The sequence below is a fragment of the Clinocottus analis genome, unplaced genomic scaffold (assembly GCF_023055335.1).
Source record: "Clinocottus analis isolate CAN_PGR_092001 unplaced genomic scaffold, fCliAna1.0.p SCAF_6, whole genome shotgun sequence".
Taxonomy (NCBI): Eukaryota; Metazoa; Chordata; class Actinopteri; order Perciformes; family Cottidae; genus Clinocottus; species Clinocottus analis.
Genome location: NW_027176218.1, coordinates 14,137,348 through 14,163,396, shown reverse-complemented (window position 1 = coordinate 14,163,396; position 26,049 = coordinate 14,137,348). Strand labels below are relative to the sequence as shown.

Below are 26,049 nucleotides of genomic sequence, written 5' to 3'. Positions count from 1 at the left end.
GTGTAATCTCTTTAGATTTTAATTAGTCACACACACACACACACACACACACACACACACACACACACACACACACACACACACACACACACACACACACACACACACACACACACACACACACACACACACACACTAAATGAGGCTCACTGACATTTGAAGGTTGAAAAATGTGTTTTATTTAAGGAAACAAAGAACCTACATTATTTTGTATACATTTAGGAAATGTGTTTATTAGGTATGTCACAGGATCTGTTTAAATAAGTTAAATTGTATGAACATGGACAGTGAATTAATTTCCTGAATTGTGTAACAGTAAATGGTTTATGTGGTTCACCCTTATTGGAAACATTTTTTACAGTTTACAATACCACTTGGACTTCTATATTAATAGTGACACAGACCAGATGCACTGGGACTGAAAAATAGAACTTAAAGTGGAATAATCATTTCACATATATACACTTTTCTGGTGTGATAGAACAACCACCGTTATTACATTATGTGGGATGCACCCCACTATCCAACTTCTGTTTATATTTGGCACCTCTGCTACATCCTCTTCCTCTCTAGCAGAAGCCCAGTTTAACCGCCCCACCACAAGGCCTGGTGATTATCCGTCAGAAGAAAGCTACAAAATCAAATTTTTACTATGCACGCAAAATCGAAGCACAGGAAACAACTTTTAAGAGCTCTCTGCTTGTGACAGGCTTCGTCGTGCAGGTGCTTTGTCGCTTTCTTCCTTAAAGTTCCTTTAATACAAATATTTATCTTTGTGTTTTACGCAAGGGCCATGCGTTGCGGTTTTTCTAGATTGCCGCGGAATTTATCTAGAAACCGCGAGGCTAATTCGTCATCCACCAGCCGTCCGTCACTGGACAGCGTAACCGTCATCAGCTGCTGGGTGGACAGGGTCTGATCATCCTCGCACAGTCGCAGCTCGGACCTGGAGGTCCCGACGGCCAGGATACAAGCCTGAGGAGGGTTGATCACGGCGCTGAAGCCGCTGATACCGAACATCCCCAGGTTAGATATACTGCCGATGAGAGATAAGAAGAACGGATGGAGGAAGGGACGGGACGAAAGAAGAGACAGAACACATATCACATCGTTAGTCAAGCTCAGCATGAGAGGAAATGCATGAAAATCAACTAAGCCACCATAACGGTCGTTCTAAAACCAACTTCTTAAGGCAAAAAAAGAACATTATCTGGAGTGAGTGACTGAAAAACCAGAGGGTGAATTAAGTAAATTAATATAACTGGATTTTAAGATCTTATTTTACAACATAAAACCCTGATCAGTTAGATTATTACAGCAGCATCGGCCTCCAAGTGAGTATCGTGAGCAAGACTGACCCGAGGGCAGTTTGCATTAATGAGAACTGTAGCTCGTGGAGATGGAAGAACGACTAGACTAGAGGAAAGACGTATACATATATCCGCAGGAGGACAAAGAGGGCTGCCCTAACCCATAGGAATTAATCCCTCCTGTCTGACACAGAAACCCCATTTATGACTAAATGACACCATTAAGTCTAATGAGTTGAAAAGCCTCCCATTCAATTCTCTGCAATTGATGACACAGTACTTGTCGCCCAAGACCACATTCAGTTCAGGCCCGCATGAAATGTAGAATATGCATAATGTATAAACTATCTGAGAAACTGGATTTAAGTCATAATAGGGGGGCGATTTATGAAGGCTATCTTACTGCTGAGCTCCAAAGGAAATTGTGAGATAGAATTAAGTATTAGAGATAAAAAAAAAAAGGGCCTCTGCTCTCACATATAAAAAGTCTGCTTATTGAATTGAGGAAAATGTACAGAGTTATACTACAAATTGAAAGGGAAAGACTGGAAAATAGCATTACGTTGTATAACGTTATGACTTTTAATATGCCTCTTTATTAACAAATAATGTGTGTCTTGAATTACCTGAATGAGCCTCCCTGGTACTCCTCTGGTAGAAGTTTCCCGTCTCGAGCCTTCTGGGCCAGTGCCTATTGATACATGACACACCACTCAAACAATTCAGCTTGGTTTCAGAGAAGAACAGATGTGCAAGACACAAACAGTCACTGTGTGACATATGAGACAAAGCTGGAAACAGAGGACCATAAACACATTGCTATATCCAGGTTTGGTGAAGTCATGTTCTATCAGAGCATGAATGAGATGCGTATCCTCATCTTGAAATAAAAAAGCAGCCTCCAAAAAAGGTGCAAGTCTCATATTTTTAGATCAACCCTTCAATCTCGACCTCCTCCTACGGGGACTTTGGCGCTCTTTTTTACTGTCATCTGTCCTGGCCCACGATTACGTGGATTACATACAAATTGGTTATGTGGGTTATATATGAATTATAGTGCATTACTTTTATTAAATAGAGGGACAAAACTCAGCGTATCCGTCAATGGAGAACAAACTATGTTGGGTAATAGACTTATTGTGAGAAGCAGTCCTGTGATTCTCTAAACATACACAGTTGTACCACCGATTTAAAATACAGGCCACCTTATACTAAATGCCTCGCAGAAATAACAAGGCTACTGCTAAAAAGCTATCGTTGAACTTCTCTTTTTCCAAGCTCTGCCCTCTGCTGAGACTGCTGATGGCCACCATGTCTTTATTCAACGTGAACTTCATTCAAATGGAAATGTACTTAAAGGTTAATGCGGGGACACAGCCAATACAGAGAGTCGAGAATGACTCACAGGACTGTGAGACACAGTGAGACACGGTGGACACATTTGAGATAAGAGCTCTTAGTGCAAAAACAGGCTGATGTTCCACTCCATCACATCAATAGCCAGCAGCAACCTCTCTGTGCTTCATTCAAACCACATGTTGATTTTAATTTGAGAGCAATAAGGACTGGCAAATAGATAATTAACTCAAGGCAGCAGCATAACCAAACTGAATAGTGGGTGGCGGAGCTCATTTTGAAGGCTTAAGTGAACTAAAATGTCTGCCATGTTGCTGCCCATGCTTTACAGCAGCTGATGGATCAAAATAGTTAAATAAAGACAACAACATACGTAAACAAAAATGAAGCAGACTATCTTTTCCGATGGGACTAATCACTGAAACAAACTAATGTCACTGCTCCTTCAGACAGAGATGAAAACAGGGATAAGTCATCTCATCCAAGCTTTAAAATTACACCTGCAGTCCAATTTACACGCAAAGACAAGTGGACAGCTTGATTTAAAAACCTGATGCAAGCCAGATACTATTCTGGACTAAAACATTACACCTCAACTCACGGGAAAAAAAAATGTATAGCATAATTTGCAACTGAAGTGTTGGAAAACTACTAAAGTATTAACAGTAACTGACACTGCATGCATTGGGTAATATGAAACATATATTAAGAAAAAAAATGACAGTTCAAGAATCATAGCTTTACAACTGGATAATACTACTATCATCTAACCATATACTACTAACAAAACACAGCACCACTGAAAAGACATTAAATACTAAAAACAGAAAAATAATGCACTCAAAGAGGGTTGATGGAAAACAAATGTGCAAATTCTTAATTGCTGATGAACTGTATTGAAATACTTCAAACACTATACATCTTTAACGCAAAAAGGGACAGCTAGTGGTGTTTGCACTGACATTCATGCCATCAGTGTGCGATGGTGTTTGTTCAGACAAACAGACCATATCCCTTGTGATGAAGCAATCACGTCTATTGCAAGATCAGTTGTGTATGGATTCACGCCGTTATAGAAAAGGCATAAATGCAGCAATCTGATTATAAGTATGTCTTATACCTAATTATTCACGCACTCACTCATCCCTCACCTCTCACTAACACTCACGGACATACTGCTTGTATTCCCTTAAAACTACCACACAAATTTCCCCTGACAAACTACAAATACCATCATTTACTGATTCTACTTCTGCCACTACTAGTAATGTGCCAGGTAGAGAAGCAGTCTTTAAGTTTGACAACACTGTTTTATTAAAACAATCATACATCTTCCACGTTTTGTTGCCAACAGCTGTTGAATCAGACATGAATCAGGCCTAAATAAGGGCTCTGGGCATTTTGCACGAGAGATACCATGTTTAATACCCTCACCTTGAGATATTTATTTATTTGATTTGTGTCGAGGTCTTTAATGAGGACGAGAGTGAGACAATTCAAGAAAGTGCGTGTCTGTACATTCATATCAGATTTTGAGAGCACATTTATGTGTTTGTGAATACATGCCTGTCCCCAGCTGCAGACTGTGAGCAGCAGGAAGAGCTGACCATTGTTGCTTTGTTCTCCATCTGTGGCCGGTAACAGCTGAGGCAACCCAACAACCCAAAAATCCAACTATCCCAAATCTAATCAGTTATCTACAGATGATCTTTCCAGCTGATCTGAGATTTTAACTCAACATGATCTGATGGATATTAAAAAGATAACCACATGCAATAAAGTTTGAGCCAGAATACGAGCACAACTCTACAGACGCCTCGCGATACAACTGGGCTGCAGTCAAGTCTCAACTCCCTTATCCATTCCCACAAACAAATCAACAACAAAACTATATGTGTTAATATAAGTTATAAACTACTGGCAGCAAAGGAAATATGGAGAAAAAAAACCCTCTTTGGGCGGTTACTCTCACACCTACGCACCTCACAGCATATGATGACATAATGGTTTGTAATGTATTTGTTACCTTAGCATTAGCTGAGATCTCCTGGACTCCTTTGTCTGCAGCGTCCTTGATGATGGGGGTAATGAGGCCTTTGTCAGTCGCCACTGCAATTGAAATGTGGACTGAATTAAGAGCACGGGGTCCGTCGCCAGACCAGGTCACGTTAACTTCTGGCATCTCCTAGGACGGAAAGTCAGAGTCAGCACAGGTTTTAACGGATAACAGGGAAAAAATAAATAGACAAAGAAGAGATAAAAGGCCTTCGTTTTTGGTTACACTGTGCTCCTAAACAGTTCATGCATGTAGGGAAAAGTCTGATGCAATACTAAATATGTCATTTTATATAATATGATTGGTAGCATGCTAATGGATAAATTATGATGGCAATAAAAAACTAAACACTATATTACAGTAAATCCAAGAACATAATCAATTTGGTGGTGAATGTGTATGTGAAAATATCAGGCCATCAAATCTGATTAAAAATATGTCTGAATAATGTTGAACTTAATTAATCTGCTGTGGTGGAGCGTCAACAACAACATGTTTATGTTGAAATTGTGTTGTATGAACACAGACAACTTTTATCTGCTGACAAAAACACACATCCCAGAGCACATCAGTTTATTAAAAAGTAAAAAAAATAAATAAATAGCCTCAGATGCCACTTCCTGATGTACTAAAGCCAACTCTGGGGGGAAAGTCTGATTTTCCACTGTTATGCAAGTGAGTCCCATGTCTCAGTGCAGTGCCGAGACCAATCCAAAGAGGTATTTTGTGGGACATAGTGTCCAGACTACGAGACAGCCATGTGCTTTAGCATTTAATACTAACATTAACTAGACCATTTACACAATTGTGTTCCACACTCCTCATATTTCCTGTGACACATGCAGCAAATGTTCAAATTTATCAGCTGCTGCTTATTACAGCAATATTTTATACATATCTTCCTACAGTACGCTAAATTAAATGCATATTTTTTTTCCATCAAAATGAACACAGTCTTTCAGTAAACATTCAGTCTCATCTTATAATGGCAAGGCTACGAGTTGATTCAGCATCTGAATAAGCTAGCAGTGAGCACAACAGAGGGGAACTTGCTGCAGAGAAAATAAATGAGGGATCAAATACCACCTGGGAAATCAATTAAAGCATGAACGTCAGATCATTGTCTGTGTCCAGGCTGCTAAGCACTACAAGACCAGATAGTTGTGGGTATATAAGGTGAATAACATTGTGCACTGTAAATATACACGTCGCCAGCATAGTAAGTAAAGATAAACAGGTGAACAATACTTACTTTAAGTGTAACAGCCGCTGCTTTGATGATGAAATCATTAACTGATACTTTGATTTGTTCTAAAAAGACAAAGAAGAAACAGTTTGAGAGCCTGATTCAAGCAACAAATGGACACAACGTCACATTTTTTTTACAGGACCTGTGAAGTGTGACACTGTTCTCTTGCATTTGACGAAAGACTGTTACTACACATTTCCTCAGTGTGAGGAACGCTCTCCTATAGCTTGACCTATACTCCAGTTGATCAGAGACAATCTCTCTTTACCAGTGGTTCTCAAATGGGGGAACATGAAGGCCTTCCAGGGGGTACGTGATGTTTGTAAAAAAGATATTTAAAATTAGCATACATTCAAAAATCCTTTAAAAATAGTTACTTAATAAGTATTAAATAACTTATAAGGGTAAATTCATAAACTCAATGATTATATTCTATATTAAATCAGACACCCCATGCATTGCATCTTTTTTTTCAACCAAAAATGCTGAAAAAAGGTTGAGAACCACTGCTCTATATGGCTCCCCTCTCCGTGTTGGACACCAGCGGGCCAGGCGGGCTCGGCCTGGCATCACTGCCAACTTGTACTCGTGTCCATTAGTGCAGTACCAGACGGTTATGAATGCTGTGAGCGGGATGATTAACGAGCAAACCGTGAAATCGCCCTGCTCCTGAACAATGGGAGTCGGCAAAAACAACCGCGGAGAGAATCCCTGAGTACACACACAACCTAGCTAATAGCTCTGGAATGGCCGACCCGTTTCCTCCACCACAGACAGGACCCGGAGAGATTTACTGGTTGTTTGACAGCGAGGCAAAGTTAAGCTAAATAAAGCAAATTATGTGATAGTGTGTTGAACTAAATGTCTAAAAATAGGAAATTGAAGGACAACTATTGCTTCATCAACAAAAAATGTCCCAAAATGAGCATAGATTACATTTTAGGAGTCTGTGAAAAGCAGCAAAATGCTGAAGAGTAACTGTTGAGACCCATAAACAATGTTTCCTTTCCCTGGTTGTGGTGTACAGCTCACTTCACCTTCAACAAACACATCCTGATGGCTGTTGCACAATACGCTGCGGTTAGCTCAGGGACAGTTGCTAGGGAAGTCTTTGAGTCTGAGAAAGTAGCTTTCCAAAACACGGTGAAGACATTGCTAGTATTTAGTTTACAAACACTCAAGCTCTCAACCTATCCATACACGTCACTCCTTTAAGCACAAAGGAAATATATGAATGAAAACAACGTCCATTCTGACCACCTGTAAACCTTTTGTTGATATCATCTAACCTTATTTCAACAATAAACTGGACTGAGCCACACTCATGCACTATATACAAAAGGGACAGACTCCTACTGAGGAGACTGAAGTCTTCAGGAGTTATTGGTATGAACCAGAGGTCCATGACCATGACCCACCTGAGACGACATGCACCACAGATTCTTTCAATGCATAAGACTGTTCTGTCTGTCAAGTGAGCAGTCATGTAAAAACTCTGAAATCCACATCTTCATAGAAACGTTTCCCTCCAAATACATGTCGGAGATGTACTCAAGGACATGACACTAACACGTACATGTACAGAACACATTGTCAACGTGTACAAACCCCCCTCACAGTAGTGTGATTTTTACCTTTGGCCAAGTCTTTGCGGAGGTGCATGACGGCAGCCATGTCACAGTCAACTGAGGCGTACGCATGGGGGATGGTGGTCTTCGACTGCGTCAGTCTTTGAGCAATCACACGACGAACATTTGAGGCTGGGATCTCTGTGAAAGTGCCCTAAAGTAGACAAGTGGAGGGAGGGTAAATGAACAGGGTGATTAGGTGCTTTTTTAAGAGAGACAATAGGGGACAAGAGTGACTGACAGACATATCTCAGGTGCCATCAATTACTCAAGTTGATGGATGGATGGATGGGGTGACAAGGTAGAGATGCGATTGATTAGTTTGTCACAATGATTTAATGACGTGTTAGAGGTGGGCAGGGTGCTCACCGGTGCTCCTGGTTTCCCTGGTACAGAGAGAGGAGGTATGTTGGGTCTGCTGCCCGGGGGCGGACGGGCAGCTGCTGGGGTTGGGGCAGAACTCGGGGCAGTCGGGGCAGCCATGGCTGGGGTTGCTTTGGGGACAGGATGCGTCTTCAATAGATTCAATGCATCTCTGTTCAAGTAAAAAACAAACAAACGTATGCAGGCGTCACTTTACACTGTAATTTAAAAATTGTTATACAACCATTTTGTTTTGTTGACTGACTCTCACCCAGTATGCCCCCCGTAAACAGATGAGCTGGAGTATGCTATTTCAAGCCTTTGGCAAACTTTTCCTTGTCATGTTTTTTTAATTTCTGCGATTTATTAATAATGGCTTATTTAATTTATATTGTGAAACACTAAATCATACAAATGTATTGCTGAATTCAAAGTGATTTTTCTTTTACTTTGACCCTTTTAAAATAAATTCTAGTTGTATGAAAAAAGGAAAAACTGGCATGACAGTACAATTATATATTATTAATCCATATGCTCCCATTTACCAACTTTTTGAGTGTCACGCTAGTTTTATCTGGCTTGTATTTGTGTCAGGCTTGTAGAGAGAGGCAACTCTGTTATCCTCCCGTGGTTGGGCGTCATGACAATCATTTGCTAGTCACAAACAAACCCCATCAGGATAAGGCGAGGCAGGGTCGGGTGTCAGGTGCAGCAAGGGACACGGTTATTCAAAACGTTGGCTTTATTATCCTGGTCACTGGCACGATGAGCCATGGACGTCAGAACTTTTTCAAACGGCATCTTTTTCTGAAGGACGACAATAAAATAGCACAGACCAATATCCAGATGTCTGCATCGTTAAACACATGTTTACAAGTCAAATGAGGGTGAATTCCCCACTTACAGATCATTCCAAAGCCATCTCAAATGATGCCTTACACCTTAAGCTTTGAAAAAATGTAATTGAAATTGTATCAATAATATCACAGTGGCCAGTTAAGATGTAATAGTGCACATTTTACTCTTCAACCGCAACATTTTCCACATCCAGTATATTTGTAATATGTCCAGTCACAGCGGTTTCATGAATGTAGTAGAGGAAGTGACAATTTGTTTTGGGTCAGGATCCTGCAGACCGCTACACTGAATATTGATAGGCAGGGAAGGAGGGATTCAAAATGTACTGAAAGATCTGGCCTGGATTTTTTTTTTCACCCATTCATTTTGTTCTTAGCAGCAAAAGAGGTGGGAGGGGAAAGTATCAGGTGCGCAAGCTTGAAGCTCTCTGGTTCCAGTTGAGTGCACTGGGGTCCACCTACCACACACATCCAGCCTTTTGTCTGGACCAGCTGCCTCTGACCTCAACGTGTAGCCGGGAACAGTTTGGGCCCCACGGTCCCTCTCTGAGCTGTATCTTTTTATTTCCTCCAGCAAACTAACTCCTCCCTCTCCCTCTCTGATAGGAGTATTTGTTTGTGGAGCAACTGAGGCAATTTAGAAATCCCCCAGCTAACCTGTGAAAACCACATTGACTATTAATGATTACTGCCCACCACACAGGAAACAGAAAGTGCAGCATAGAGGTTATGTGTGACTTCAACTTTCGAGGCTTAAAAAAAAAAAAAAAAAAAAAAGGACAGAGCAAGCTAATCAACAAAACATATCCGTGACAATATTGTCCAACGTTACAAGTAATAAAAAGGGAGAAAAATGGTAATATGCAATAAATATTCCATCATAGTCTTGAGTGAAAAGAAGTCATGTCACTAGCAGCCTGTAGTGGACACTGGACCAGCATGCTGTAGATACCGTGTAGCTGGTTGGCTCTATTCACACCGACCATTTACACCCCTACTGACAGCCGAGGCAAAAGAGACTTTAAAAGACTGGGAGAGTGCGAGTAGAATATTAAAAAGGCAACGAGGCGGCGCGCACACACACAAAAGCACCACATGCACACACTTGAATAAACTTTGTCTTCTACTGCCACCACAGGTTACAATGGGGAGGGAAAAAAAAGAGTGGTGTCGTCATGGGAGCTGCTCCACTGGACTGGTGTGTGGTCTGCCTTTTTCAATCACGTAAAAATAAATATACATTTGCATATCAAAAAGGAGAAAAAGAAAGGAAAATGGGTCTAACTCATCACTTTCCCAACAGGGAGTTGGGCGTTAGTTCTGCAGTTAAGTGTTGCAGCAAGATGTGCTTTTGAAACAAAGCAAGACAATTAAGCAACACTATATGACAAATATATCTGACTCTACAAAGCAAACACGACTGTTAAGATTGTGTTTGAGTTGTAAAGTACTGTATGAAGCTTTTTTGTGTGCAGCGTCGGTGCTGCACAGGCCAGAATGAGAGTTTAAGAAATCCTCACTTGTAAATGAATACCTGTGTTAATCAAGGTCAAACAAAACTGCTCTTTTGGGCCAGATTCATTGCTATTCAACGTACTTTTAGAGAGTGTTACTATTTAAATAATTCAGAAGTGGCTTTTGAGCTTTTTTTTGCCTCCAGTGTGTTCCTTTTCATAATATTTTTTAATTTCAGAAAAATGTTGTTGCAAAGAAAGCCATAATTTTAATATTTGTCATTACTGAATATTTACATTTATGTTAGACTTGGACACAGCTGAGGCTTATAGTTAATGTGCTCCCTGCTTTAACTAATGTAATACGTTATACTTAATACATGAAATCAGGAGTTTTTTTACAGACATTTTCAACATAAAGGGTAGCGTTTTGCCTGCATACATTTACACAGGGTACAGTATCATGATGTAGAAATCATTGAAACCTTTACCCATCACTTTTTGATAACATCTCTATTCATGACAATGATGAAAGATAAATGGAGAAAAAGGTGGTCATATAAATGTGTTTCTCTGCTGTGGATTATGTAACATGCTATGATCTCATCCCTGGGTTGCGTGACCTGATGCTATTCATGCCCACTATAGAGGGGCCTCACCAGTACACAGGGTGGATTGGGAGGGGTACCGTACTAGTTTCAGTCTTATCTGATCTACCAAAGGACAAAGGAAGGGAAGTGGGGTCTTTTCTCCCCCCTCTTGAAGGAGCAGAGCCAATATGTGAAACTATTCTCACCGAGGAGATTTGATTTCTAACAAGAACAGAACAGTTCTGTCTCAAGATGTAGAAGCTATAGGTTCAGCTAATCTGGGACATCACATTGAACATATCTAAATATCCAGAAGACATGAAGGCATTGTGTGAAAGTAAATGGCTTAATTACACAAATACAGAATTAGTTAGCATTAATTGGTTACTCAACATGTCCCAAATAGTTGTCCCATACATTCTTGTTTTAAACTATGCTCATATATATATATATATATATATATATATATATATATATATATATATATATATATATATATATATATATATATATATATATATATATATATAATAGTTACCTATAATATTCCTAAAAACATCCTTTCATGTCAAGCCTTTATGGCCATTTGTCAAGGGCTTGATGGACCATAGTTGTTATAAAGACAAACTGGTCGACACATGTCCAATCTAATAGCATTTTTGAGCAAACAGACATCTGAGAGAATGACATAGCTCGCAGAGCTTTGGGAAAAACATCACGCCAGGTTACTGATAATTAATAATTGTCTGTGCTCGGGAAAATGTTAAAGGATGTTTTCTTGTTGTACTTTCATGGGATTCCCTATATTATTGATGTATTAGCAGCTGTTCCCACTAATACACATTTGTGTTTGTCAGTTTGAAGTTATGTATTCAACACCCTCAAATGCACTTTCTAAAAGAAAAAGCCTGAGAAAATAATACACTTTTCATTTCCAAACTAATAATAATGATAATGATAATGCCTTAAAAGTTAAGCTCGGGGTACTTGTTTTAGTCTGTGGCTTGGCCAGCAAACTATTTCGAACAGCACATCATTAAATTCGGAAAGGTCTCTGACAACGTTCAACCTCTTGGCCGGCAGAGTTTTTCAACTATCTTCCTTTCTGGGCTTATTAAATCGCCTCGGTATCGGGAAGTGATTTGGCGAACCGGTCTCGCAAATCTGGAGTTCAACAAATGGTTTAAGGAGAGGCAACAGAGCATGCCAACTCAAACTATTTGGAGATACAATTTAAACTTAAAAAACTAGAACTCCTGCTATGTGCAGAACATGCCTGTGTTCATTAACCTGACAATTAATTATAGCTTAATACCCAAAAAAAGGCAGTGTTCTCATCAATTCCCAATGTGCTTGAATAAGGGCGTACAAGACACTCTCTCAGTGGTAAGTACACTTAAAATTGTGATTTTTAAAATGGGTGTTCATAAACAACATTCACAATTCAAAATGTAAGCATGAGGGGAAAACGGCTTCACCGGGTTTGTTTCCTGAAGCTTCACGTCCCTTTTACTGTTGAAGACCCCACAAAACACATGGTCTGCGTTTCTATGGTCACCAGTGGGTCCTGGAGACTGAGTTGCTATGGCGACCAAAGTTGCTTAATGAGATTCCCCAGCAGAGTGTTCGGTGGGTAACGAGAGTATTCAATCAGGTCCCTATTGACAGCAGGTAACCATTAGAGCTGTGTGCACGCGTGTGTGTGTGTGTGTGCACGCGTGTGTGGGTGTGTGTGTGTTCACAGCTTTCTAAAGTGTGAATTCACCACTTAACGGGATTAAAGTACCTAAAATCTTAACCCCGTTAGTCACATCTTTTTTCACTTATCGGATCTCTCCCACATTGTCATTCTCACTGCCTACACTGTTGCTGTGACCTCTCTTGCTCTGACTGACATCTCTTTTCCTCACATATAAACTGGGTGTCATGTTGGCCACGAGGGGACTGGTCCAATCTGTGCCCTCAGACCGATTACAAAGCTAAACGATCCCCTACTGTTGACAAATCACTTCCTGTGCAAACAAACAAATAAACCCATTCACCCATACTCACTCCTTGGTGATCAGTCCTCTTGGTCCTGTAGGAATGGCCAATTTGGGGTCGACGCCATGGGAGTCCAGGATATTTCTTGCTGCTGGGCTCAGACGTAACCTGGATGAGGAAGAGAGCGTTTTTTTTAAATTACAAAACATTTTTCAAATCCAAAAATTTATATCTTAAGTTCTAAAAAAATAAATAAGAATAATTTTTAAAAAAGTCCTGGTCTAGCAAAAAGGTTATTTAAAGCATATCAGGGCCTTTTTTATTTCTTAAAAAGGACCTATTACTTAGCCCAGATACCATCTACTGCTTCACAGAGCCTATTCCTGTAGCCATCGCCTGGTAATCAGGCTTACTGCACAACACATCCACCGTTCACATCTTTCACCCGTCAAGTGGATGCAGCAAGGTGCAAATCTGAAAATGTAGACGGGCTCAGCGTGAAATGTTTGCATGAAGGGCCTGTTTGTTCTGTGGCAGCTCTTTTGCTTTCCACAAGAGTATTCATTGTGTACACAGGAGTCGGTAGGCTCTCACACATTTTGGAATGTGAACAGAGGACGATCATCCTATTCAGCCGGTTACATTGGTGACTGGGATAAGACCTGAAATTCGCATGACTGCATACTGAATAAAAAAGGGACGCGTTTCTGTTCCATCCTGCGGGCATCTTAGTCCTTGTTATCTACATTCTTGGCTTTGCTGTCTCATCGGCTACTCAGTGACACACAATGAGCAAAATTGTCATGGTCACCGGGGGCACTGTTTATCCATTGATAATATCTACATAACTACTTAGACAAAACAGACATCATAATATTACATCAGGGCGTTTACTTCAGCTCATGTCGCTTATTCAAACAAGCGTGACCTAGTATTAATGCTCACATTGCACTAGTCACTTACAACAACACATCGACAAAGAGCTGACCCATTCTGTGGATAATTTAACTACAAGCATTACAAACAAACAAAAATCAAGCTTATTCAGCAGTAAAATTATATACCACACACAAATCCTTTAAAGAGTGCTGACTTGTAACCATGACTGCAAAGAAGATGTAAACCACCTTTAGGGTCACATTAGTTCAGGGGGGGGTGTGTACAGACCTGTTTTCACTGTTGAGATTTTATGAATTGGATTGAGCCATACAGTGTGTGATTTCAGCAGCAAATCAAAAGGATGGCGACACTTACGGTCCGGATATGGCTGGTTTTGGTGGAGGGACTGGAGAGTGAGCAACAGGCGGCGTCACCGGGGCGGCGGCTGCAGCAGGTGGAGGAGCAGCATCTAAAGGAGGGATCTCAACTTGCTTCCAGTCCTGCCCTTCGTCCACCATGAGGGCAATTAGAGTGCCCAGGGGCACATTGCGACTTCCCTCCTCCATCTATAAAGAGTGTGAGAGACTTATTCAGTCAATGAGGAACATTAGCAACACTGCAAGTAGAGGTGAGTTTACTCGAATAAGAGGGAAGGTTCAGTTATTCGTGAAGCAAATAATACCACACATAAAAAGATGACGTGAAAGTGATACTGAAGTTAATCAGCTCGCCAGTGGTCATTAAAAATAAAAACATTTTGACAGCCATTATTAGACGACCTCTTGAAAAATCCTACTGCCTTCTCCTTCGCATCAATTTCCATTTTTCCATTTTCTCCCCTGTTAACTTGACAAATCATACAAAACACAGCTCTGCTGGAATAGATTCTTGGAGTGGAATGAATGTGTTTTCATACCGTCAACTATTGATTCACTATCTTGTTCCACTGCAAGCCTCATGCTACTCTCCCCAAGCAGTGCTAGGTGTTGATCCTCAGTCAATAGTGATCAGTTTAAATGAAAGGCCAGGCACAAGAGACAGGACAGGGTTGGGCTGCTACACTTCATCTCTTTTCAAAAGGTATCCACTTAGTGAGCTGCCTCTTCAAGGGGTCACTCGATATTATAAGAAAAGGAAGAAGCCAAAAATGAGAAACATAGACCCTGCTGCCACCGTCTAAACGTAATAACCTGTGAATGTCTGACAAATGACCAAATGAAAACAATTAGGTTTGATTTCACAATAAATTGGTGCAATTAGAAAATCCAGTTATCATACTCCATCCCAACCCCCGCTCCCTAGAAAAATTAAAAAAAAGCAGCAGATTAAATGAACACCTGCACTCACTTGTAGAAAGAGCGTCACTTTATTGCTCATTCTGGTCTACTTTAGTTTAATGTAGTCCTGCAGGTTGAAGCAGAGATCTGTCACTGAAATGCAGAGCATGGTTGTTTTGATGCCTGATTAATTTATTACATAATACAAATAACTAAAGGCATCTGAGAATCCTACTTTCTTGCCCCATTGGACTTTGCAGTAAAGTTGAACATTAATTTTTCCACTTGGTAGAGATTCTGGAAAAGTAATATACTTCCTACATTAGTCGTATCATGACACAAGCAACCCTGTGATATGTTGTTACGGCAGCCATCAGTATGTCTGTGTGTAACAGAAGGGGAGAACATATCCCCAAAGACAACCAAAACCAGATCCATAATATACTAAATGAATATTCATTGCAATGTCGAGTGCTGACACAAACACACTCGTGTTGTAATTTAACACCAACAAACTAGCAAAGGTTCTGTCAGAAAGCGGAACAGATCTCGTATAGAATAATGATACATTATTTTGATACTAGTTCATCAACACAATATGGAAAACACAACATGATAAATTACACTGAATTTATTAAGACAACCCAACCCATACAGATTTGCACCTATCCAAAGAAAATAATATTAGTAAAATCTGTGAGGAAATAGATCTGCAAATACAGAGTGACTGGCAGCCCAATAGCATGATGCACAATAAAACGACCCGTCAGTTGAGAAGGTAATGCCATTTTGCAGCTGACACTATACTTAGCGCCACCCGCCTATGGGGTGGTTGACCCTCAGGGAATTGTTGTCAAATATTTATCCTACCAGACTTTAGATCAGTCTAAATTTAAAGTCTTATTGGCATATCAGGTTGAAGACCATACAGCGTTACAGTTGGCTTTACTGACAGAATGTGTAGCAAAGCAATGTATTAAAGTAGAAGTTTTGAAAACCATGATAACATACAGTATAAGCTGCATTTGATTCACAAGCTGCATCAGTGGTTTCATTATAAGGCAAACCACGTTCTAACGCACGTGCACACACACACACTTACACACACTCTCAACACTGCCATCAAATGGTTTGAAGCGGTGAGTTACAGAGCTGGTTTCACTTCATGCTCAAAGAGCGTCTCTGGAAAAGCTTGCAATAAAATCCTGTTTACATTGTGAGCATGTCAAATTAGAACAAACATTAAGCGTCACAATGTTCAGCATGAAACTCCTCTAAAACAGTGTCTACGATCACCAAGAGCAAGACATGACACTAAACCACACATCAGCGTTTAATATTATTAGGGCTGTATTATTTTAATAATTGATATATCATTTTTTCAATTGATCGGATAAAACTTTTTCTCTCTCAAAAAGCATTAATTTGCAACCTTTTATTACAAAAACAGAACTGACAGTGCAAATTCACAGTGAAAACAAACTTAACAATAAAGAATTTATAAAAAATAAAGAAATACAAATCAGAAAACTTGTTCTCTACACTTTCTAACACACACGCAAAATGGATAACTTACGGACTGGACTTTACCTAAAAGTAAGTTATTAATTAGATATGGAACCACAAATTGTAGCAAGCAATGTGACTATGCAGTGACATGAGAGGATACAACAAACTGCACCAGAACCTCCTGTCTGCTGCGCTCTGCGCACAACTCAACTTTTATACTCAAACATCTCCACGGCTTATTGAGTGGCGTAATAATCACGCGACACAACAAATCAATAATGAAATGTGTTGCCAACTTTTTTAATGACCGATTTTATTGATTCGTCATTGCAGGCCTAAATGTTATGTGAATATTAAGTAGAGTCCGGTTATGATCATAGTTACATTTTCTTTGGGCCAACAGTTTTATTGATATCATTGTTTCATTATCTTTCCTTAGTTATTAAGCAGTGCAATGCAGATATTTTGTTTATTATAGTTTGTTTAGATGCCTGTGTCTTAGTCTTGTCTGAATTGCCTGATCAATCACTAGAAAAGTTTCCCTCATGTCTCAGTTAAGAGTCAGTTTGTGCTTCTCAGTCACTTCTGTTCGTGCTTTATGTCATGATGGCAGGGGAAAAAAAAAAGAAACATGTCTCTCTCTCTGGTCTACCAGGCCGGTCCCTGTCCTCACAGCCATCCTTCTTCTCAAGCTAAACACGAGTGGGCCCTGTACCATGAAGACGTCTTTAGTCTTTCCTATGGCAACATTCTCCCTGTGAAAAGCCTAACAGATCACAAATATGGCTCTTAAGGGACCTCTTCAGAGCCCATCAGCTATGCTAATGATTCAACAAAGTCAGACTGGACCATTTATGAGGTTTAACCTACTTATCTCAAAACTGTTATTATACAGTCAGCCATACAAGCCCCCTGAGGGTGTAAACAGCTTAGTTACAATAAGCTTGGTCTGGACGAGTATCAACATTCCTTTTTATTTCAATTAAGAGTGTTGGCTGATGTAGCTGTAAAGCTTGTGCTGCAGATCCCACGAAGAGTGATTATTCCAGGTTTGTTGGTGTTACTTTGGGCATCGGACCGTGATAGAAAATCGGGCTCCAGATCAAACCCTGATTGCAACGTGTTTGAGGCGGTATATTTGTCAACAGGAAGATGTATGTAGCCTAACAATGCTTATAGACAGAGGGAGAGAGGGATATCTTGTTTAGGCAGTGGAAGATGGTCTGTCTCTGATCAATAGAGCATGACAGATATCGCACACAGAGGATTACAGCGACATCCTTCATTTTAGCAACGCCAGTCTGCTAGGCCAATGTAATCTCACAGAGAGAGAGGAGGAAAAAAAGCACAATTCAAGCTGCAACTCATTCCTTCTGTAAAATCATGTTTGTTTAGCTTTCTCACAATGAAACCACAACTTTCAGGTTCAAACTGTCAAAGACCTTTTACCAAAAGGTAATTTTCCTTCATCTATTCCATAATTATATTGTTCTCCACTCTGTTTCCTCGATAATGTGTCACCTCAGTCCCTACCTCTTTCCCCAATGCCCTGCTGGCCTTTCGTGAAGGAAAATATGTATATATGAACTGAATCAATTTAGCATTTATGAAGTCTAACAGTCTACAGGTTATTTACTTTAGACTTTTCACCCAATTTGTTTCAACATAAGAATGCTAAAAGGTTAGAAAGTGATTTATACTAACAAATGATTTAAAGGACACTAGCGCTGCTCCTGTTGGTGTTTTCATTTTCCACAGACGGTGATTGATTGTTCTCAGGGCAGATTTTCAGATTGAAGCGATTGGGTCTGGGTAGAGCGGCACAGTGAGAGTGTGATGAGATATAGTAATCTGTGTTCCCGACGCTGCTGCTGCTCCTATCCCCCGCATCCACATCCCAATACAAGCAAAATGTATCCCCTGTTCTCTCACTCCCGAGAGCCATGGTTGGAAATTGGTCGAGGGCCACTGCAGTACTTGACCCTCATAAATAACCCCATGGAGCACTGGAAGCTCCACGTCTACGGCAGCATGTCCGGGCATTTGGCCACGGGCAGGTAATTATTGTAGTCTCTAAATTAGAAACCGACTGGGTGCTTGGCGAGCCCCAATTAGACTTTTAAAGACCCGATACTCTCTGACCCAGACAAAGTGGACGCCACATTTCCCGTGCCATAGACGGGAGCCTGGATCTCTGAAATATTGCCAAAAGCTCCTGTTTTTATTATTAACTATACTCATACTATTACAGGAAGGGCGAGAGAGAGAGGGCGAGAGAGAGAGAGAGAGATAGAGAGAGAGAGAGAGAGAGAGAGAGATAGCTAGGGGGCTTGTCTAATGCAGACCATCTTTCTTTGCCAGCTTCAGCTTAAAAGCCCCTACCCCCAATTCTTGGGTGGTTGCTATGGAAACTACCTCATCCCCACAGCCACAAAGACAAGGATGGAGTAAGGAGTAAGGGAATGTGGACAAATGGAGGCAAAAGAAGTGAAAAGAAGGAGAGAAAAAAAAAGAGATACAATCATATATTTTATAATTGACAGTAATCCCTCCCTTCTGTAATTCATTGTTTAATTTAGCCATCTTGATCTTGGAAGAAATATTGTTGTGTTGTTCATGAACAATGCATCAGTGTGACCATTTGCGATGTGCAATTGCTGCTGCAGACTGGCTCTGTAATTGTTTTTGTTCAGGTTTCACAACCAAACAGACACACGAGCTAATTAAACTCTGCTCCGCTCAAGCGTCACCAGAATGTGAGCGTGTTCAAAATTACACGGCGAATAGAACATGTTGCGTTATTAAGAGTTAAGGCGCTCTGTGTGACATGGAAGTGTTTGTGCTTCTGTGCATGCGCAGGAACGAAGACAGCAACACCTCACTGCCGTTTAAAGGAGGATAAATAAAAAAGAGGACATAAATCTTAAACTGCAAGGCAATCCTCCCCCTTCTTCCCCGTACTGTATGCAGATCTCTCACAGCGCAGTCAAACACCAAAAGAAGATAAAACGTCTTCATCTTTCTGTTCAGGGGGACGGACATGTGGTGGAGAACTGATGAAAGAAAACAGATCTCTCCGTCTTTGGCGGTCTATTAAAAATCCCACAGACAACCGGCACGACGGGGGAGGGTGGGGGTGACATATTTGTCACTAAAGACGCCTTGTCAAAGCTTTGCTGTTATGTATAGGAAGAGCAGATTTAACAAGCGTAGCTAATTAGCATTGGCAACGAGGAAACCCTGAGACAGTCACACAAATTTACCAAGGAATTATAGTCCATGTGAATATAAACTAATTTAAAATGCATAGACATAACTACTGCTAACTGCTGACTTCACACAAATTGACACTTGTCAAAAGGCAACATTTAAAATCCTGGTCTGAATACTTAAATAAACAGCGTTTACATTTGCCCTCGACCCATCACGGTTATTGATAAGTATACTGAAGCTGTATTCCTGTATCTAATCATCTCCTCGAGAGGTTTGTGTGTGGTTTTGCTCACTCACCAATATCTTTGCCATGATACCATCCTCATTAGACTCCATGGTAACAACAGCCTTGTCAGTCTCAATCTCACAAAGAGCATCACCGGCTGCCACTGCCTCACCTGAAAAAAAAAAAAAAAAAAAGGTGAAGAAACACATCCAAGAACTTCAATATCAAACAAACAACAACAACATGTATTTGCCATTTCAAGCACCTAGGTCCCAAAACCAATCTCGTCATCGCTCTTAGTTAGAGAGCAAATGAGTCATTTTAGTTAAGCTTGCAAATGCATGAATCACGATTAGCAGCAGAATGTTCAAAACAACTGCGGCTCTGTGGACACATTTGTTGCCATACAAATTTAAGCATCCATTGATGGGGCAACCAGGTTATGCGAGAAATTATCTGCTCTGGTTTTGGCCTACATATGATATGAAGGGCCTAATCAATGTTTCATGGTAAAGAATATGAGATACAGAAACACAGCGTGCCTGAAAGAAGCCAAGATCTTTGCCTATCCTTAGAATTCCAGTAGAGTCCCACTGGTTCAGCCCATGAGAGAGTTGGAATACATTAGCATCTGCTTAGCAATGAAAGAGGACGGCAATTAGGAGGCATCGGTTCAATCTTTCCATGCTTATATATATCGTTTTTGTCCTACACCCGTTTTGTGAAACAACTCAAATGGGGCTTTCAGTGAAATAGAAAAGACAAATGGACCTTATTGTCTCACTTGTACAAGATGCTTGTTAGAAATCAATGTGTCAATGTTGAAGACGAGGAGGGTTTTGGTTATATTGTAGCCTCCAGAAATGTCTAGCCTTTAGCCGTTGCAGTCAATCCATCTCATGGAGAGTCAAGAGTAGGGCGCGGCGTGATTGAATCGTTTTTGTGACATATGTCTATGTGTTAGAAAGCGAGGAGGAGGGAAGGTATAAGAGATGAAGGTCACGGGTTATCGAGATCGGACATCTGGTCACATTTCTATCTTTTCGCAGAATAGGATGAGAAAGTGTTATTTTGGGGACGGAGCAAATAATAGAAAAAGCAAAGACAGTACTATCAAAAAGGAATCTTGTAAAACTTGTAATTAATGCCCAAACAAAACAAAAACAGAAAAAGAGTGTTTATAGACTATGTTTAAGATAGAGAGACGTGTGGGAAGGAAAAAAGGAGGCACTAAGCGGGTCAAGAAAAGACTGCGATGGGGATGGATGAGGGGAAGGTTAAAGGAGGGAGTATTAGCATTGGGGGCCCATGAGAGCAAGCAGTAGTGGAGTTAAAAATGAATCAGTCCGAGGCTTTAACACTGTGGGAGCCCAGGGCTGAGGTGTGATGAGCAACATTAAAGATTAAACAAGCGACCTCAAGCCTTTCACCTCTGCTCTATGGCATAACAACAACAAATAAAACTCAGAATACATGGGTATGCGGGCCAAGGCAACATGCATTACCTGCAAATATCTACAAAAGGAGGAAATTGTTTCGAAGAAAACTCACGACGGGCCACTTTGTGGAAAAACAGCTGCAGACACTGAAAGGGCTGCAATGTCATTCAATTTGGCAGCTACGCAGTCAATTTAGGTTCACTAAAAAGGGATTTCTTTTTCACCGACAGGCTCAGATTGTCATTATAAATCTGTGACAACATTATTGTTGGGACCCCACAGAGAACAACATGTTTGTCTTTTCCTTTCACTTGATCCAGCCGTTTTTTTTATTGCGTCATGTGGCTTGTTGCGAGAATACCATGGTGGACACGTGAGTGGGAGGTGGAGAGGGGATTGTGTTGTCAGTTTGTAGTGTTGGAGAAGACACATAATGACATGATTTTGATCATGTTGTGAATATGACACAAGAGCTGTACAATAGGAGTCTTGTTTCATTACATAAAAAGAATAAGGTATTTTTGTAGGCTTTCTTAAAACCTGGACGTACATTTGAGGAGTTGGAAAGATCGCTTTATGCATTTTTCTTGTTCCTGAGAATATATCTTTCCCTTTCTCACTTACACACACGTGTACATATCTCAACCCAAGTCACAGAAGCACATGGCAACACAGCAGAGCAGCCAATCAGAATTCAGTATGTTGCCTCCTGATAAATGATGGTGTGGCTGAGGCGCCTGGCTGAGTTGCTAAGCAGTGATGAATAGTGACTGCAGTGTTTCCTTGAGCCAATTAGCCACCAAAGGCCCTCAGGTGCTTCCAGTGCTCAGTCCTCTGCCTTACAGAGCAGCGTGATGTCACTGAGTGAATGATTAGTGCAACAGTTGGTCATCATTGTGGGGAAAATAAATACTGAGCTTTTTCATCTGATGAGCACAGACGCAGAGGTGTTACTGTAAAAATTACATAAATGTAGACAAACCTGCGAAATCTACAAATCTGCTAAACTGTAGATTTAGAAAGTCAGTTAAAGAAAGTCAGGCATAGGAATGAGAGCTGGCAAAATTAAGTATTGTGTTTCTTTTACCTTCCTTCTTCAGCCATTTAACAATACTTCCCTCAGCCATGGTGGGTGAGAGCGCAGGCATTTCCACTTTGACGGGGCTGACACCTACAGGATAGAATGAGAATAGTACATAGTTTACATCATCAGGCAGCAAAACTACAGCGGAAATATTTCCATGAGAATCGTAGTCAGAGATTTCCTTTAGCCACGCCTTTCAGCATAAACTAATGTGGATGTCAAAATAAATCAAGTAGCATGGGTAGAAGTCGTAATGTTTGTTAAGGCCCCTGGGTTTTTAATATGGGACAACAGGACGAGCTCGTGCCACTACGACAGTAGAACCTCTTTGGGTCGTTTCTGTAATCGTGATCCTCGATGACACCGCACCCCAGCAGCTGCAGGGGTACTCTTACTATTACAAGCCTTTGAGCAGTCATGAAAGCCCCCCATCACTGTCACCAGCTGCAGTCACTCAGAAGCCAGGGTTCATCTGGCGGCTCACGCACTGTGGTGGGCACTGGCTCTCCAGGACGCCAGAGGCATCACTGCTTTACTACAGCCAGTCTAGTGCTTTACAAGAACAGTCAGGCATATTCATCAGACATTGCGAAACTCAAAAGGAACACCCTTTTGTTTAGTGTTGAACAATATGCTCAGTGAACTGCTCCCATAATGCTGACATGTATGATATATAGAAAGCGAACGTGGTGAAGAGACAATATGAGACAGAAAGAGCCAACAACGGAGGCAGAGGGAAGGAAAGGTTTTTGTAGCTTTTTCATTGGATGTGATCCAAACAGAAGCCATAAGACCATGTCCCTAAGATATGATGCTGCTTAAGTACACTTGTGATTTGCTTGGCAAAGGTTTCACCGTAAGAGCTAAATAAACCTAATCTTTAAAGTACTTTTAAATTTGACGGTGAATGTTATTATCAATCAAATCGCCTCAATGAAGAAACTAAATTGCCTGAAAAGTGGTCATCTCAACCCAGCAGAAATTAAATGAAATAACCTTGTAAAAAATTACAAATTGAAGCTGGCATTAATGTTAATTATGTCAGAGGCAATGATTGAGATGTTTTTCCTCAAATTAGGCCTTTTAGTGGCCATGTCGGATTTGCTGCCAATCATATCAATAAACCATAAAAATGTGAACTCCTGTGTGGTCTCTGGTCGTGTTGTGTGCTGCTGCCATCTGCTGGATATTTGACAATGTCACAAAATGTATGTAAGTGTATAAGAAAGACAAGTATTACTAAGTAATATCCAAATAATATTTTGTTTGCTTCCATATTTACATTTCATTCAGAATCTGAAATTTAAGAATGCCAGTAAACATATTGATCTGCCTGTTTATGTATGTGTGTGTGTGGGGTGGGGGCGAGGGAGGGTAAAAACAAACTGACTATTTTCTCATTAATATGATAAATAATGAATATCAAACTTCATACTCATAGTTCAGTTCCACAACCGTGTGGCTGTGCTTGCTTGCTGACACACTGTGGAATGGAGCCATCTTTAATGCAATTAGTAACACCAGTGTTTTGCCTGCTACAATATGTCAAACTGTCAGCAGCAAAAATCTAATAAAATAATGGGCAGCACATTATCAGTCTAGAAGTCATAAATAAGTGAGACATTTTGGAGAAGAAAAAAATAAGAAACATTCACATAGCGCTAAGTTGTCAACATCTCTCTAACGTTATCTTCTAGTTTCTTCCAACAACCAATTATTTCTGACCTGAATTCTTTCCGTGTGCCTATTACTGGTGATGAATACTGGCTACATACCAAGCCAGAAGTTGTTCCTAACTGGTCCTTTCCAAAAAGATAAAGGAATAAACGGCTAAATAGTTATTTCTGGATGTATGAAGACAGATAATTAAGTGCTGAGCCGAAATGTTTTTGTTTTTTTCTTGGAACTATCCTATACTTCCCAAACCTGTGGACATTTACCAACTAACCAGAGCGGTTCTCGCCTGCTTAGTCAAATAACACTCATACGAGTTAGGAGACAAAGATGATAGTTGCTTTAATCAGCAGATCTGTAGAGCTGAAGTTCTCCACAAAGAACAGGCAAAAAGCACCACTTTAAATCTTGTGTTTACCAGAAATGTGCTCATTGGTTTCTTGGAAATATGTCATTCATCATTTAAACCCCTGCACCTACCCTCCGCTATGCCCCACGCAGCCTCTTCAGTTTGCTTTCCTTTCTTTCTTTGTTTGTTCTTCGTTTCTTCGTTTGTTTTGTTTGTTAGAAAAGTGTTATATAAAATTGAATTATTATTATTATTTTTAAAAAAGCATTAAATAAAAAAGAGATCTTAGACGAATAAAACCAAAATGACTGATACGTGTATTGATCAACTATGAAGAGGCAGCTCTACCCACATCATGTTGCCACATGTAAATCACAATAAAAGGAATAACTGACTTGTATTTAGCTGATTTGGATTGATGGGGCTGGTCTTGTACATGTTGGCTTACTGGTATTACTGGGACCCTTGAATGTGTGAATGTGATGGAGCCATCGTTATTGTTGTTACTAACACCTGTGATTTCCTACTGAGACAACTCAAATTAAAAGTGCCTTTGAGTTTATGTCGTTGCTCAAACATATTCTAAATAATCTGTATTTAACTTTGCTATAAATGAACTCCGCCAGTGACCGCAGGTGGGATTAAACCATTTTGGGACACCAGACTGACTGTAAATGAACCCAAAAACTCAAACTCGTCAAAACGTCTCTAAAACTCAAGATTGTTTTCGGTCCAGGTTTGCAACACTGTTATGCACATTTACGTGACCAAATTGAGTCCTTATTCCCCGCATTGCAAATTTCCTCGTGCATGGACCCGTATTGATATCCCGCAAGCTGAGGTCAAATAAAACCCTCAATTAATCGGACAGGAATGCGACGTGCCAGTCTGCCCGTTGAAAACATGTTTCATTAGTTATAGTGTGAGTAAAAACACCGTGACCAAATTAACGGTAATGTCACACGACTAAAGGAGGCAGACAAACGATGACAGCAAATGTCAGCGGCTGCCAGCAGAGAAGATGACAACAGCACAATGTCCACTCACCGAGGATCCACGGGGATCGGAAGAAGTGTCGGACATTCTCCTGACATGGGTGCGTGGCCCATACACATCTGTCAAAAGTACTAGATAATCTAAGGCCAAATAAAATCCCTTGACGACCCAGACGCAAGGAGGCCGCCATGTTGTCGTCCTCCGTCGGTGAGACGTGTCCTCACAGATGCCTGACGGTAAATTTGCAGGGAGGAAAACGAGGACATACTTCTATATATAATTCAATTGGTAGAATCATCAAATCCAAAAAAAGGTTGTGTAAAATGTCCGTTGATTTAGAAGCTATTTAATTTGCCCAGTAAATACATTGTTGGTTTATTTACGGATAAATGAGCTGGCTTAAAAAGAGGAACTCGTTTGGGTTCTCCGAGGTCCTTTACGCTGTTGTTCTGTTGCGTTCTAAATCGGTCGAAACCCCCATGCTCACTGATCTACTGCCCTCTGCTGGAGAGAATATGAAGAGCAGCTGTACAAAGAAGAAGCTAGAAGCCCTTTAA

The 26,049-nt window shown here is 40.5% G+C and overlaps 1 protein-coding gene across 1 annotated transcript; it reads right to left on the bottom strand.

The window, feature by feature from the left end:
* Positions 1–155: 155 nt before the first annotated feature.
* Positions 156–25,694, bottom strand: pdhx (pyruvate dehydrogenase complex component X). Its single transcript, XM_068603927.1, has 11 exons — positions 25,544–25,694; positions 22,477–22,560; positions 20,022–20,122; positions 14,101–14,291; positions 12,916–13,014; positions 7,969–8,134; positions 7,606–7,753; positions 5,975–6,033; positions 4,693–4,851; positions 1,937–2,001; positions 156–1,036 (listed from the first exon to the last, which is right to left on the bottom strand). Exons 1-11 carry the CDS (start codon positions 25,680–25,682, stop codon positions 781–783), a joined length of 1,467 nt encoding a protein of 488 aa, XP_068460028.1. The 5' UTR covers positions 25,683–25,694; the 3' UTR covers positions 156–780.
* Positions 25,695–26,049: the final 355 nt, after the last annotated feature.

Coding starts and splice junctions, on each gene's coding strand:
- pdhx (XM_068603927.1), bottom strand. CDS start 25,682: ATGGCGGCCTCCTTGCGTCTGGGTCGTCAAGGGATTTTATTTGGCCTT. Junction 13,015..14,100: donor AAACCAGCCATATCCGGACC/GTAAGTGTCGCC, acceptor TTCCTCATCCAG/GTTACGTCTGAGCCCAGCAG. Junction 8,135..12,915: donor AGAGGACTGATCACCAAGGA/GTGAGTATGGGT, acceptor TTACTTGAACAG/AGATGCATTGAATCTATTGA.